This window comes from Hyaena hyaena, unplaced genomic scaffold, assembly GCF_003009895.1.
Source record: "Hyaena hyaena isolate Hyena2069 unplaced genomic scaffold, ASM300989v1 scaffold_0, whole genome shotgun sequence".
NCBI lineage: Eukaryota > Metazoa > Chordata > Mammalia > Carnivora > Hyaenidae > Hyaena > Hyaena hyaena.
The window spans coordinates 12,831,717-12,846,443 of record NW_024080632.1 but is presented as its reverse complement, the minus strand read 5'-3'; the positions used below and the strand labels follow the sequence as shown (position 1 = coordinate 12,846,443).

Genomic DNA, 14,727 nt, shown 5'->3' with positions numbered 1-14,727 from the left:
GAAACCAAGGACAGGGGCACCTGGGCAGCTCAGTCAGTTAAATGTGTGACATCAGCTCAGGTCATGATCTCGCAGTTTGTGGGTTCGAGCCCCGCATTGGGCTCTGCTGACGGGTTAGAGCCCAGAGCCTGATTCAGATTCTGTGTCTCTCCCTCTCTCTGCCCCTCCCCCCATTTGCGCCCTCTCAAAAAAAAAAAGATTTAAAAAGGGGCACCTGGGTGGCTTAGTCGATTAAGCATCCAACTTCAGCTCAGGTCATGATCTCACGGTTCGTGGGTTCAGGCCCCGCACTGGGCTCTTTGCTGACTGCCAGCTCAGAGCCTAGAGCCTGTTTCAGATTCTGTATCTCCCTCTCTCTCTAACCCTCCCCTGCTCACGCTGTCTCTCAGAAATAAAACATTAAAGGGGCGCCTGGGTGGCTTAGTCGGTTAAGCGTCCAACTTTCGCTCAGGTCATGATCTCGCGGTTCGTAGTTTCGAGCCCCGCGTCGGGCTCTGTGCTGACAGCCAGCTCAGAGCCTGGAGCCTGTTTCAGTCTGTGACTCCCTCTCTCTCTGACCCTCCCCTGCTCACATTGTCTCTCTCTCTCTCTCCTAGAAATAAATAAAAACATTAAAAAATTAAAAAAAAAAAAATAAAACATTAAAAAATTTTTTTTAAATTAAAAAAAGAAAAAGAAACCAAGGACAAGTCTATTATAAACACTTTCTTTTCTTTAAAAAAAAAATGTTTTATTTTATTTATTTCAGAGAGAGAGAGACAGCGTGAGCAGGGGAGGGTCAGAGAGAAGGGAGACACAGAAACCGAAACAGGCTCCAGGCTCTGAGCTGGCAGTCAGCAAAGAGCCCGATGCGGGGCCTGAACCCACGAACCGTGAGATCATGACCTGAGCTGAAGTTGGACGCTCAACCGACTGAGCCACCCAGGCATCCCTATAAACACTTTCTACAGGCCTATAAATGGCAGCCATAAACGTTCACAGCAGAAACAGAAATAACAATGCTGATTTTGGAGGGAAAAACACGACCAAAGAACGCAATTCTCAGCTCATGGACCAATGGAAGTTATTTATTTAAGCCATCTTCTGCCATAAGCAAATGGATGGAAGATCAGTATACTGGTCATCATTTGATACAAGTAAGGAAGGGGAGTTTAAGGTCCCATATGCTTTTCTGGTCCGTGTGCAGAGTCATGGTCCAAACCAGCGCTGTGGTCCCCACTGGGTAGTGGTCGAGGTTCTCTTTATTCATCTTCATAGCCGGTTGGAAGTGGATTCACATGAGAGTTATGGAATAGAGTATGATTACCATCTCCCCAGGGAAAGGGCTGTGGAGTGAAGATGTCAATTAGGCAATTCCAGAAAAGAGTTTAGAAACAGTACTGCCATCACCTGCTTAAGATACAGGGTATGCGACAGAAAATACCTGGCAAAGTCTTACCAAAAAAAATGTGTTTTACGAATCACATCACCTGTATCAGAACGGAAGACGTGGATATGGAGGAGGAGATGCTTATTTAAATGCAGACTTCTGGGTTTCATTCCAGAAAAACAAATCTCTGGATCGGAAACTGCAACCTACCCTCCTCAATTATTTCACATGCTCCCTTTGAAAAGCATTGCTCTAGGGCAGTGGTTTCCAACCATGGATGATTTTGCCCCTCCAGGGGTATTGGGCAGTATATGGAGACATCTGGGGGAGGGCAGCTAGTGGGTACAGATCAAGGATGCTGTTAAAAATCCCAAGACTCACAGGATAGCCCCTTGCCCCAACAAGAACTATCCAGCCCCAAATGTCAATAGTTCTGAGGTTGAGAAATCCTGCTATATGGCTTCTACTGTACAAGGGTGGGAGGGGGGCTCAGACTCAAAAATTCTTTCTGAATCTAAGAATCTAGCTTAAGCTTCTATAAAGCCAGCCTACCTGAGCTAAATGATGTAACAGTTAAAGTGTCAGAAGGGCCGCTTGTTAAGAATGCTTAAAACAAGCAACAGAAAATGAATGATTACATCTACATCAACAACAAAGGACAAAACAGTTGAGAAGATAACAAGCAGAAATAAAAACAGAAGTCGCTAGTCTCTTCATTACGCAGCTGGTACCCTGTCAGATGCCCAGGTCCTAGAAAGGTGAATCACCTTTTGGCTTTGCCTCCCTAAGGGAGATTCCCAAACCTCCAAGTCATACAACCAACAGTTTCAGAACAGCACAGAAGACAGAGGGGGGGATCGTACAATAAGGCAGGGCACTTATTGTATGACCTTGAAGAAGAGAAACAGATGTGACCCCCAAGTCTCAGTTACCCTTACATAAAACCGGAGAAAATAAAATTTTATTTGTGAGCATTAAATGAGAAACTGTTGTCCACGCCAGGCACACAGGTTTTTCGAGAATGAAGACCCTGCACCAGACACCTGTAATAAAAGGAGAACGGACAGTCGAAGAGCCTACACAGGCGTACCTTGGACCTGATGCGGAGATGGGGGTAGGCGACGAACTCGGGTCTCTCGTGCTCTCCGTGATGCGACTTCAGGAAGACGTTCAGCATGCTCACTCCCACGCCAGGAAGAGCTACGAAGTAGGTGAGGGCCTTCCACATGCGAGCTGCAGAAGGGGGCACGACCGCTCAGACCTGGTGTGGCGCCCGCCCCGGTTCTCACCCGGCTCCCTCAAGGCCCCAAGCCAAGGTCACAGTCCTGCCCCGCCTCGCCCCCCCCACGGGAGACCCCCCACGCCGACCGCAGCTCCAGTACCTGAGCCCTCCTCGCCGTGGGCGCCACTCGACATGGACCGCCCCAGCTGTGCCCCGGACCGACCCAGCAGCCCCGAAACCCGGGACACAACCGCGACCGCCATTTTCGACCTGCACAGCCTCAGCGCCGGAAGCGGAAGTAGAGAATGGGCCGGGGGGCGGGACCACAACCTCAAGAGTAAGCACCTATTGGGCGGAGCCTTCTCGCCGTCCCTGGAGGAGCCTGCGTACTATCAAAAGCCTCGGCGCTACCGATCTTAAGAGAGCATGCGCTCTGCACCTTCCGTGTGCGCGCCCCTCTCTCCGTACAGTCCGCACCCGGGTGAGGCTAAGCGAGGCTAAGCGGGAAAGGTTTAGGGAGCGCGCTCTGGCATCCGGGAGCGCTGGCTTCGTTGCCGTCCGTAGACAGTAACTGGAGGTTCTGAGCTCAGAACACCCCATCTCAAATGCGATTCCCGTACCTCCCCGCTCTGTGACGTCATTTTTTCGTCGCACTGGACATAATAGTCGTCGTCATCATTATTTGTTTGTCTTCCCTGCTAGAATATGAACTCTCTGATGCCAGGGTTTGCGACCGCAGCATTCCCAGAGCCTGGCATCGTACCAGGAACGTAGCAGGTGCTCAATACAAATTTACTGAATCAATGACTGAATGAGTGAATAGTAATGGGAGCCAGAAGGAGCCCTGGAATTGGTGCCAGAAGATTGGATTCTGATCCTGCCTCAACATCCTTAATTTTGGCCTTTTTTAGTCATGTTGTTAGCTTTCTCTCCCTTGAAACCTTGGAAACAAAAATCGGCATCTGTTTTTTCTCTACAGTCCCCTTCCCCCACTTCTTCCTTCCTTCTACTCATCTAAAAGCAATTTTAAAAATAAAAGTTAAAATAACAATAATAGGGGAGAAGGCAGTGTGAAGATGGAGGCAGAGGCTGGAGTGATGTGGTCACAAGACAAAGAAGCTGGCAACCACCAGAAGCTAGAAGAGACGTGGAATGGACTTTTCCCTAGAGAGGAAGTTCAGAGGGATCGTGGCCCTGCCAACATCTTGATTTTGGACTTCTAGCCTCCAGAACTGTGAGAGAATAAATTTGGGTTTTTTAAAGAAAAAAAAAACGGAAAAAGATATTAAGATAAAGTTAAAGTAAGCCTTTGGATCATGAGCCCTTTGGAGAATATAATGAAAGTTATGAACCCTTTCTCCCGAAAAATGCACCTGCTCCTAAGCACACAGTGTGGGGGAAGAAGGAGACCCCCCCCCAACAGACCTTGTGCCACAGGTTAAAAACCCCTGAGTAGGGGAACGAACAGGGACTCTGGTGTGGGAAGACTGAGTTCACGTTTTGTTTCCATCCTTTACAGCCATGTGACCTTGGGCAAATAAGATAAAATGAATGCTGTAAGGCTATGCAGTTTCATGAAGACAAAAATTTCGGATCTTGTGACTAAAGCATCACAACCTGATCTACCATTAGATCTTTCTCTGAGTAGCCAGGATTTTTACAAACTATGGCACATCATATGATGAGGAGCATCAAATCCCTAGGCGTCCTCAAACACACCCAAAGGGTATATGAGGCCCCGTAGTGTGGCCGTGGAAAGGTCCACACTCAAGGGTCAGGAAATCTTTGATCTCCCACCAGCTGTTTCCTCTTCTCTAAAATGGGAATGTAATACCCATTTCTTCATCCCTTTATCCAATAAATATTTATCAGAACCCAGCTCCACCTTGGGAAGTTACTCAACTTCCATCTATAATAATGAGATTTCATTTAATAAACGTTAACTAAGGACCCTACTATGTGCCAGGCATGTGTAGTAGTACAAACCAGGTGCAAGATATCTCATGTAACTTACATTCCAGTGGTGGAGAAAGGATTACATGAAAAACGTCAGAAATATATTACAAATTCAATAAATATTCATTTTCTCATAGGGCTTTCATACACTTTGCAGGGGGTTACTGCTAAGTAAATATTCTATCATGAGCTTGGCTCACAGCACATACTTAGGTATGATGCTTATGATCTTATTGCCAGGTAAGCTCAACATTTCCAAAGCCTCAGATGACTGAGTTTAGACAGCCCAGGAAACAAAAATCATCAATACGAAGAATAACTAATATTTATTGGACATTTATTTTGTGCCCATATCTATCATTGATAAGCACTTTACACAAGTTGTCTTCCCCACCTCACTAAGTGAACACTTTGGAGTCATCTTTTTTTTTTTTTTAAATGTTTATTTTTGGAGAGAGAGAATGAGTTGGGGAGGGGCAGAAAGAGAAGGGGACAGAGGATCCAAAGCAGGCTCTGTGCTGAAGCAGAGAGCCAGATGCAGGGCTCAAAATCACAAACCGCAAGATCGTGACCTGAACCAAAGTCAGATGCTCAACCGACTGAGCCACCCAGGAGCCCCTCATCTTTTTTTTTTTTTTTAAGATTTTTTAAAATGTTTTATTTATTTATAGGAGAGAGAGAGAGAGAGACAATGTGAGCAGGGGAGGGTCAGAGAGACAGGGAGTCACAGACTGAAACAGGCTCCAGGCTCTGAGCTGGCAGTCAGCACAGAGACCGACACGGGGCTCGAACCCACGAACCGCGAGATCATGACCTAAGCGAAAGTCAGATGCTTAACCGACTAAGCCACCCAGGCGCCCCAAGGAGCCCCTCATCTTTAACTCAACTCTTCTCTTCTCTTCTCTTCTCTCTCTCTCTCTCTCTCTCTCTCTCTCTCTCACACACACACACACACACTTTATATCCAATTCAACAACAAATCTTACCAGCATTTCCTCCAGGCATATCCAAAGTCTGACCAATTCCTACTGCCAATTGCCACCAATTTGATGAAAGATATTCTCATCTCTCACCTGGACAACTGCAACAGCTCCCTAGCTGCCCCCCTTCCCCCCCCGCCCCCCACTACCTAGTCCTCATACAGTCTATTCTCTACGCGGCAGTCAGAGGATCCTTTAAAATAGTTCCTCTTCCTCCTTGGCTCAAAATCCTCCCATGGCTCCCATCTCACTTAGAGTAAATAGCAAAATCTTTAGAGCAGGATACCAGATCCTACACTCCCTGCCCCTGGCCACCTCTCTCACATCATCCTTTCTACTTGCCCCTTTGCCCATTTCGCTCCAGTTACATTGGCCTTCTTGCCTTCCCTTGAACACACCATGCATGCTCCTTCCTCCAGACTTTTGCACATGCTCATTTCTCTGCCTGGAAGAGTTTTTCCTAGATGGCCCCATGAATTGCTTCCTTATTTCACTCAAGGATGTGCTCAGAAGTCAGCTTATCAGAAAGGGCTTCCCAGACCACCCTGAAGTGAAATAACTCCTTCCCAACCTGACACTCTATCCTCCTTACTGTACCTTACCTATCTTCATGGCACCTACCACCATCTGATATATTCAATATTTATTGGTTTATTGTCTGCTTTCCTTCACCAAACACCATGGGGCAGGGACTACATTTTGTTCACCAGTGTGACCCCAGCACTTGGCACTTGATAGGCACTCGCTAAATCTACATTAATCCCAACCAAGATTCTGTGAATTAGATACTATTTACCCACTTTTCACATAAGTAAGCCAAGACTCTGGGAGGTACAGGAAATTGCCCAAAGTCAGAAATCTTTAGGCAAGTGGTGGACCCAGGCAGTCTGGGACTCAAGCCAGTTCTTTTAACCTCAAAGCCATCAAGCTTTGCTTTAGGTAGAATGATGCCAACTCCAAGAGGTCACCCTGTCAAGTTCATGCTGATCTGATGCTCTGAAAAGGGATCAGCAAGAAAAAGAATAGCTATTTGATTTCTGACATCAGTGGGTTGGGAAAGAAAAATATTTCAAGTCACAGGGTCCTTGAGAATGGACAGAACCATTGAATGTGCCCTCGGGGTACTAAACTGGCAGTTCCCAGCCTGTACTGCCTCTCACAGTGACCCCCAGGGCACCAGGCCTCTCCATGCAGGCAGGGTGCCTCTCCAAGGCCATGGCCAGCCAGGCTTGGATTTGACGTCATCTTCTCTGGCAGCTGGTGATGTTTATGCTCATGTTGAAGCCACTAAGGTCTTTGATGCTCTATTTCCTTGAAACAGGGAGCTGGCAGGTGGGTACCTGCTGGGAGCGGCTGCTGATGAAGGGTTGGAGGGCATTTTTGTAAGACTGTGGGAGAGGTTCCCTAGCCAAGGACAGGCCTTCCTTAGGGGAATGCTTATCTAGGGGTATCCTGCCTGCTATTCCTAGTGTGACTTTTCCCATTTAAGAGCATCTCCAGTTCCTGGACCAATAAATATTTGTCTGTTAAGAGACTAATCCTAGGAAGTCACTGAGACATTTTCCCAAGCACGTTGCAAGGGAAGCTAGATTGTCCTGACCACCGCCTCCATTTTCTGAATAGCTTGTCTGAGGTGTTCAGCATCATGAATTCATTTAATTAGGGTCTCAACTGTGTCCCTAGACTGGGGTGACGGCAGTGACCCTCATGTAACATCCAGTCTAGAGGGAGAGACTGATAAGTAAAGAGTTGCTGCTATTTACCATCCTATTACAGTGTGATGGGTTCTATAGTGGGAGGCAGTGTAGCATGGACCCTAGCATCAAGTTCAAGTCCCAGGTATGCTACTTGCCTTTATAATCAAGAGGAAGTCAAGTTACCTCTTAGATTCTCACCTATGAATTAGAGTCATTACAAGGACTTAACATTATAATAGTTATCAGCTAACGTGAAGCACTTACCAAGTACTGGGCCCTTCCCATTTACAGCACTCCTATGAGATAGGTGCTATGCTTATTCCCATTTTACAAACGAGGAAACTGAGATGCAAAGACAGGTTGAGTCGTTTGCCTAAGTTTCACAGCCCTTTAAAGTGATTGGGCCAGGATTCAAATCCAGATAGTCTGGTCTTAAAGCTTGCACATCTAATTGCTGTGGGATGCTGCTTCAATAACCCAAGTGACCTTAGCACAGCACCTGGCACAGAGTGAATGCCAAAAAATTGTTAACTATTATTATTGTTATGATCAGGAGAAGGGGTACAGGGTCTGTGGAAGCAGGACAGAAGGGCATTTGGCCTGGGTTATAAAGGGGCAGTCAGGGAAGTCATTTTTAGGAGGTGACATCTAAGTCATGGCTCCTTCCCAAATAAAGAAGAGTGAATCAGGGACAAATTCGGGTTGGGAGGGAGATAAGAGTTTTCCAGGCAGCCATCACCACAGAGAAAAGGTATTGGTACTGTATCCGGGATTCCAAACAATGCCTTAAGGCTGGAAGTGTGAAGGGAGGGAGCAAGAACGTAAATGGTCCTCAGGCCTTTTTTTTTTTTTTTAAATATTTTTATTTATTTCTAGGAGAGAGAGAGAGAGAGACAGCATGAGCAGGGAAGGGTCAGAGAGAGAGGGAGACACAGACTCTGAAATAGGCTCCAGGCTCTAAGCTGGCTGTCAGCACAGAGCCCGATGGGGGGCTCGAACCCACAAACCGCAAGATCATGACCTAAGCGAAAGTCGGACGCTTAACCGACTAAGCCACCCAGGCACCCCAGGCCTTGCTGAGTTTTAAGATGTTATCTGACGGGTACTGAGAAGACTTGGTTTTAAGCAAGGAGAGAGACGATCAGCTTTGCAATTTAGAAAGATCCCTGGTTGTAGTGCACCGAGACGTTTGCACAGGTGACTGGCTGTGAAAGGCAGTTTCTTTGGGGCAGTTAGGGCAGGCAGTTTAAAAGTGTAGCTTGCAGGTTAGAGCACTGGATTGGGGGGAGGGGGTGTTAATTCTCTTGGGTTGACCCTCTTGGCCAGAGTCCTCCCTGCACGGAAGACCAACAGCAAGGCACTTACCTCTCAGAGCCTTACCTGTAGCTTTGCTCAGGCTGGTCCCTCCTGGCTGGAAATGCTCTTCCCACTCTGTTGCCTATCTATGTCTGCACACGCGCCACCCAGGCCTCACTCCTACAGGCAGCCTTTCCTGATTACATCGTGTCGTCTTGCTCTGGTCCCCCAGCAATGTTTAAGCTCACAATACCATGTATGAAGAGTATTCCATGTCCTTGTTTCCACCCTAAGCTCCAGGAGACCCTCTCCCACTTTTTTGCTGATTCCTAACAGGCAGAACAAAATGGTTAAGAACTTGTGTTTTCAGGGCGCCTGGATGCCTCTGAAAGAGGAAAAGCATGAGACTCTTGATCTCAGGGTGGTGGGTTTGAGCCCCATGTTGGGTGTAGCAATTACTAAAACAAACAGACCAAAAAAAAACAAAACAAACAAAAAAAAACTTAGGTTCTCAGATAAGGCTGGATTAAAATCCTGGCTCTGGGGCACCTGGGTGGCTCAGTCAGTTAAGTGTCTGACTTAGGCTTGGGTCATGATCTCACGGTTTGTGGGTTCAAGCCCTGCGTTGGGCTCTGTGCTGACAGCTCAGAGCCTGGAGGCTGTTTCGGATTCTGTGTCTCCCTCTCTCTCTGACCCTCCCCTGCTCAGGCTGTCTCTCTCTCTCACAAATAAAACATTTTTTAAAAAAGTTTAAAATGCTGGCTCTGCTACTTTTACCAAATAAATCACTTTCCCGCTCTTTTTTTTTTACTTCTTTCACGTAAGCTATTTGCCTGATGTGGGGCTCAAACTTACAACCCTGAACCCAAAGATCAAGAATATATGCTCCACCAACTGAGCCAGACAGGCGTCTCTCACTTTCCTTTTCTCTGTCTCGGTTTCTTTATCTCAGAATGAAGAAGATACTAGTACCTACCTACTATAGTTTTGGGGAGGACTGAAAGTGACAAAGCATGTGGAAAAAAAAAAAAAAAAAACCCTCTTAGGTTGTACCTGGATGGCTCAGTTGGTTAAGCAACCAATTGTTGGTTTCAGCTCAGGTCGTGATCTCAGGGTTTGTGGGTTTGAACCCTGCATCAGGCTCTGTGTTAATGGTACAGAGCCTGCCTAGGATTCTCTCTCTCTCCACCCCTCTCTTTCTCTGTTCTTCCCCTGCTCACACTCTTTCTCTCAAAATAAATAAATAAACTTTAAAAAAATCTCAGCACCTTCCTCAACAAATGGTAATTTGTATATTATTATTAATCTTCCTCTGTTATGTTAAAAGCAAAGCTAGTTTATGTTATGTGAAATGTATCTCAAAAAAGCTGTTGAACACAACAAAGCAGGCTACAAAATATTATGAGATGTGTGTTTCCAGGGCTCCTGGGTGGCTCAGCCGTTTAAGCATCCGACTTCAGTTCAGGTCATGATCTCAAGGTTCGTGGGTTTGAGCCCTGAGTCAGGCTCTGTGCTGACAGCTCAGAGCCTGGAGCCTGCTTTGGATTCTGTGTCTCCCTCTTTCTGCCCCTCCCCCACTTGTGCTCCGCCTCAAAAATAAACATTGAAAACGCTATTTTTTTTAAAAGAAATGTGTGTTTCCATTTTTTTGGTAAAATGCACAAAAACTACTGTAAGGATTTTTAACTCATGTGTTGATAGAAGTATGGGTATTCATTTTCTTTTAAATTTTACTACAATTCATATATACTACTTGTGTTAAAAAACAGAGGCTTTCACCAAGGAGCAGATGACGAAGTTGCTACCAGCACTTCTGTTGCTGGTATTCATTCCATCAGACTGTAAACCTCATGAGGACAGGGACCCCTATGCCTGGTGCGGAAACGGCGCTGAACAGACATTGACACAAAGGGGACTGGATAGGGGCTTCTCTGGCACCCGCGCCTGCAGTACCGCTCTCCCCCTGTGGGTGGCAGGCTCCGCATGTGCGGGCACCGCCCACGAGTCTGGCCGGAGATGTGCCTGCGACCTTCAACGTGGCTGTTGGTCTCAGGATCTTTGAAGGAGGAGGGGGAAGCTAGGAGAAGGATAGAGGGCGCCTGCCGAGTCTCAGGACTCCTTCTTAGGATCTTGCCTCTGAAACTTTTTCTACTTCTTCCCTGGATTTGAACAAAAAGAAAAAACTTTATTTCCTAGAGAATGCCCCCACCTTCCCCAACTCACCTCTTAGTGGAGGGCAGAGAGGAGAGACGTAACAGGCCCCCTGGGTCTGGGGGTGGGAGGGGGTGGGGAGAGAGAAAGAGAGAGCATTCTGAAAATCTTCATCTTCATAACTCATAACTCACACGGCGCTGCACTTGGCATTGACTAACTGTCCCCACCCAGTAGCTCTTTGATCTTAGGAGGGAGGTGTGTTAGCATCCCCATTTTGCAGTGGAGGGCCATTATGGCTTAGAGAGGCAGTGCTCACTTAGAGAGACAGACCTCAGTGTTAGATTCCGGTCCCTTCCCTTGACCCACCTCTGTGTGTCAAACTGAGATTACCCTTGGAATGAGTGTGTGCCTATTTAACTTACCATTAAGTGGTTAATCCTAATAGCATCTATTTAGCTTATCCTTACTGCAGTGCTGGCACTCAACATATATTATCTCATTTAATTCCTCCAACAACCCGTAAAGTAAGAAGTACTATTATCCCCATTTTACAGATGAGGAAACTGGGCCTCAGAGAAGCAAAAATTGACACAACTAAAGACAAGCGTGACAGAGCCAAGATTCAAATGCATGGCTGTCTGACTCTCATCTTTGCATTCAATCAGTACATGTTTTTGTTTTTATTTTTAAATAAGCTCTCCACCCAACATGGGGCTTGAACTCACAACCTTGAGATCAAGAATTGCACCCCCCACTGACTGAGCCAGCCAGACATCTCCCAATACATGCTTTTTTCTTAATAAACTATTGAAGTATTGAAGTATTGAATAGGTAATACAACTACATGGCTCAAATTAAAATTAAACAAACAAACACATAACTAAATGGAAAAGCCACCTCCCATCCCTGTCCTCCAGCCACCCAGTCTTACTACAAAGAAGGTTAGCATACTAAAGATTTCTGAGAATCCTCTAGAGAAATTCTGTGCATAGACGATCACCTATTTTACTGCTTCTAAGACCATCGCCACTGATTTTCTACAATGCAGGAAGGGCCAAGTCCTCTTCTTCTAGAACAAAGTGGGAGTCCTCTGATAGGCACGTGGGGCCTCCTGGAGGCATCTCCACCCACTTTCTGTCTTGACCGCGTAGGTCTTGTCCAAGCTCCGTACTTCTTCCCCCCTCCTTCTTTGCCCCTAGAGGCCCTGCTGGCATATCTCTCCTTGCACATTTCATTATATCTCGTGTGATGGATGGTTATCTCCCTACCTGGCTCTCCTGCTGGGTTATTCATTTCAGGCATCTCATCATCAGTTAGGTAGCCTGGTAACAGCACCCCCATCCACATAGTCCTCATGCTAACACAGTAGGGATCAGCCTTTCCTCGTTGTCTCCTTCATCCTTACATCCAGTCAACCACCAACTGGGTTTTACCTTAGAAATGTCTCATCGTCTCCATCTCTCTGCTCTGGTCATGGCCACTATCCTTTCTCCCCTGGACTATTGGAGTAGCCAGGCTGATCTCTCTCGTTACAGCTTCACTGCCTCCAGTCTATTCCCCATGTAGCAGTCAGGGTGACCCTTCTGAAGTACAACTCTGACTATACCACTTCTCCATTTTGCCACCCTTCAATGGCTTCCTGTTCCCTTAGGTTAAAACCCTTATTCTGACCTCCACCATCCCGAAGGATACAATCACTGCCCACCTTCACTATTTTCACAACGGGCACTTCAGTCATTCTCTGAGCTAGCTTTCTTTCTCTTCCTATCTGTTTCTGTTTTTATTTCCAACCTCAGGGCCTTTGCCCATGCTGTTCCCTCAGCCAGAGTGCTCTTTCCACTCCCCATCTCCCTAACTTCCAAGTAGCCCGGGGGCTCCGTGACAGCAGAGACCTTACTCTGTATCCCAACCCCAAACATAGTGCTTAATCAATATTTTTTAAACAAAATGATTCTGCTTCTTTAAATTTCAACACACCTTTTACTCTCTACCATGCAACGTAACGTCATATATCTGTTTTCATCTGACAACTTCCTGCACTCCACAGCTATAGCCTAAACTCTAGCCAGGCAATTGCCACACCCCGATGTCTGCATTTCCACGAGGCAGCACAGTAACAAATACTAATTGTTCTAAAAAAAATTTTTTTTACCTTGAAGATTTTTATTATTATTTTGGTGGTGTTGTTCTTCTTCTAATGACAAAAAAATATAAGCCTGTTGTAAAAACTTCAGACAGAAATAAATTAGGAGGTAGAAGTCCCCCATGGGCCCCCCTATAGGGCTATTATTTGATTTAAATGACACCTGTAACCTTGTTTCTATTTGTAGCCTTTGCAGGGGAGGAAAAGAAGGGAGCCTGGCCTGCCCATGGTCAGTTCCTCTCCTTAATTTCTAGCCCCCACCCGCTCCCCCATTATGCACATAGCATTGTTTCTGGCATTATCTGTGTTGAAGTTAGCAGACGTTGGTACAAGTGACTGTGGTGGAGAGGTCTATTTAAACCTCACCTGTGAGGGTTCCTGGGTGGCTCAGTGGTTGACCTACTGACTTCGGCTCAGGTCATGATCTCGCGGTTCGTGGGTTCGAGCCCCACATTGGGCTTTGCATTGACAGTGCATGGAGCTTGCTTTGGATTCTCTGTCTCCCTCTCTCTGCTCCTCCCCCGCTCAAAAGCAAGTAAATGTAAATAAATAAATAAATAAATAAATAAATAAATAAATAAATAAATATAAATAAAGTAAACCTCACCTGTGATGGAGGCCATTCTCCCACTTCAGTCAGACTCTAAATCTCTATTCAAGTTTGCGAACATTGAATGGACTTGAACCCTGTTGCAAAATGGCAAAATTAAAACACTTGATAAAATTCTTGGTCTTAATGACCCAGGTTTGTACTTTGCCTTCATCACTTCCTTTGTCACATTCCAGCTGCCTGGCTTTCTGTTCCTTGAACAAGCCAACTTCATCCTACCTCTGGGCCTTTGTGATTGCTGTGCCCTCTGCCAGGAACCATCTTCCCCAGCTTGTCACAGGGTGCACCTCCCCTTAAATACCAGCTTTTTAGGAGAGGCCTTGCCCGGTCACTTTCTCTAAAGGATTCCCTTTGTCTTTATCCCAAGAATTTTTTTTTTAAGGAAAAGTTTAAGCTTTTTTCTTTAAGGTTTATTCATTTTTTTATTTTTATTTATTTCTAGGAGAGAGAGAGAGAGAGAGAGACAGCGTGAGCAGGGGAGGGTCAGAGAGAGAGGGAGATACAGACTCTGAAATAGGCTCCAGGCTCCGAGCTGGCAGTCAGCACAGAGCCCAACGCGGGGCTCGAACCCACGAACCACGAGATCATGACCTAAGTGAAAGTTGGACGTTTAACCGACTAAGCCACCCAGGCGCCCCATCTTTAGTCTGTTTTAAGTGGTCTTCCTAAATCGTTTAGTTCTCTTGACAGGTCTGGAGGCCTTTAAACAGCTTTTCCCCCCTCCCCTAGGCAGTTTTTTGCCTCACTTCTTCCTCTGGCCAAAANTCTAGGAGAGAGAGAGAGAGAGAGAGACAGCGTGAGCAGGGGAGGGTCAGAGAGAGAGGGAGATACAGACTCTGAAATAGGCTCCAGGCTCTGAGCTGGCAGTCAGCACAGAGCCCGACGCGGGGCTCGAAACCACGAACCGTGAGATCGCGAGATCATGACCTAAGCGAAAGTCAGACACTTAACCGACTAATCCACCCAGGTGCCCCAGGGTTTATTCATTTTTGAGAGAGACTGAGAGTGAGAGAGAGGAAGACACAGAATCTAAAGCAGGCTCCAGGCTCTGAGCTGTCAGCACAGAGCCCCACCAGGGCTCAAACTCACGAATTGCAAGATCATGACCTGAGCTGAAGTCAGACATTCAACCAATTAAGCCACCCAGGCACCCCTTAAGATTTCTTTTGAAGTTTATTTATTTATTTTGAGAGAGACAGAGAAAACACACGTGAGGGAGGGGTAGAGAGAGAGGGAGAATCCCTAGCGGACTCTGTACGATCAGCACAGAGCCCAATGAGGAGCTCTGAAACTGTGAGCT

The 14,727-nt window shown here is 46.4% G+C and overlaps 1 protein-coding gene across 1 annotated transcript; it reads right to left on the bottom strand.

Moving 5' to 3' along the window:
- Nucleotides 1–1,041: 1,041 nt before the first annotated feature.
- LOC120238467 (cytochrome c oxidase subunit 6A1, mitochondrial) lies at nt 1,042–2,893 on the bottom strand. Its single transcript, XM_039242571.1, has 3 exons — nt 2,752–2,893; nt 2,460–2,602; nt 1,042–1,325 (listed from the first exon to the last, which is right to left on the bottom strand). The coding sequence occupies exons 1-3, from the start codon at nt 2,852–2,854 to the stop codon at nt 1,242–1,244; spliced, it is 330 nt and encodes a 109-aa protein (XP_039098502.1). The 5' UTR covers nt 2,855–2,893; the 3' UTR covers nt 1,042–1,241.
- Nucleotides 2,894–14,727: the final 11,834 nt, after the last annotated feature.

Bases quoted from the DNA above. Each gene is read 5' to 3' on its own strand.
- LOC120238467 (XM_039242571.1), bottom strand. From the start codon at position 2,854: ATGGCGGTCGCGGTTGTGTCCCGGGTTTCGGGGCTGCTGGGTCGGTCC. The intron at 2,603-2,751 runs GTACTGGAGCTG...CCCCTTCTGCAG, and splicing joins CCACGGCGAGGAGGGCTCAG to CTCGCATGTGGAAGGCCCTC. The intron at 1,326-2,459 runs GTACGCCTGTGT...TTCACTCCACAG, and splicing joins ATCTCCGCATCAGGTCCAAG to CCCTTTCCCTGGGGAGATGG.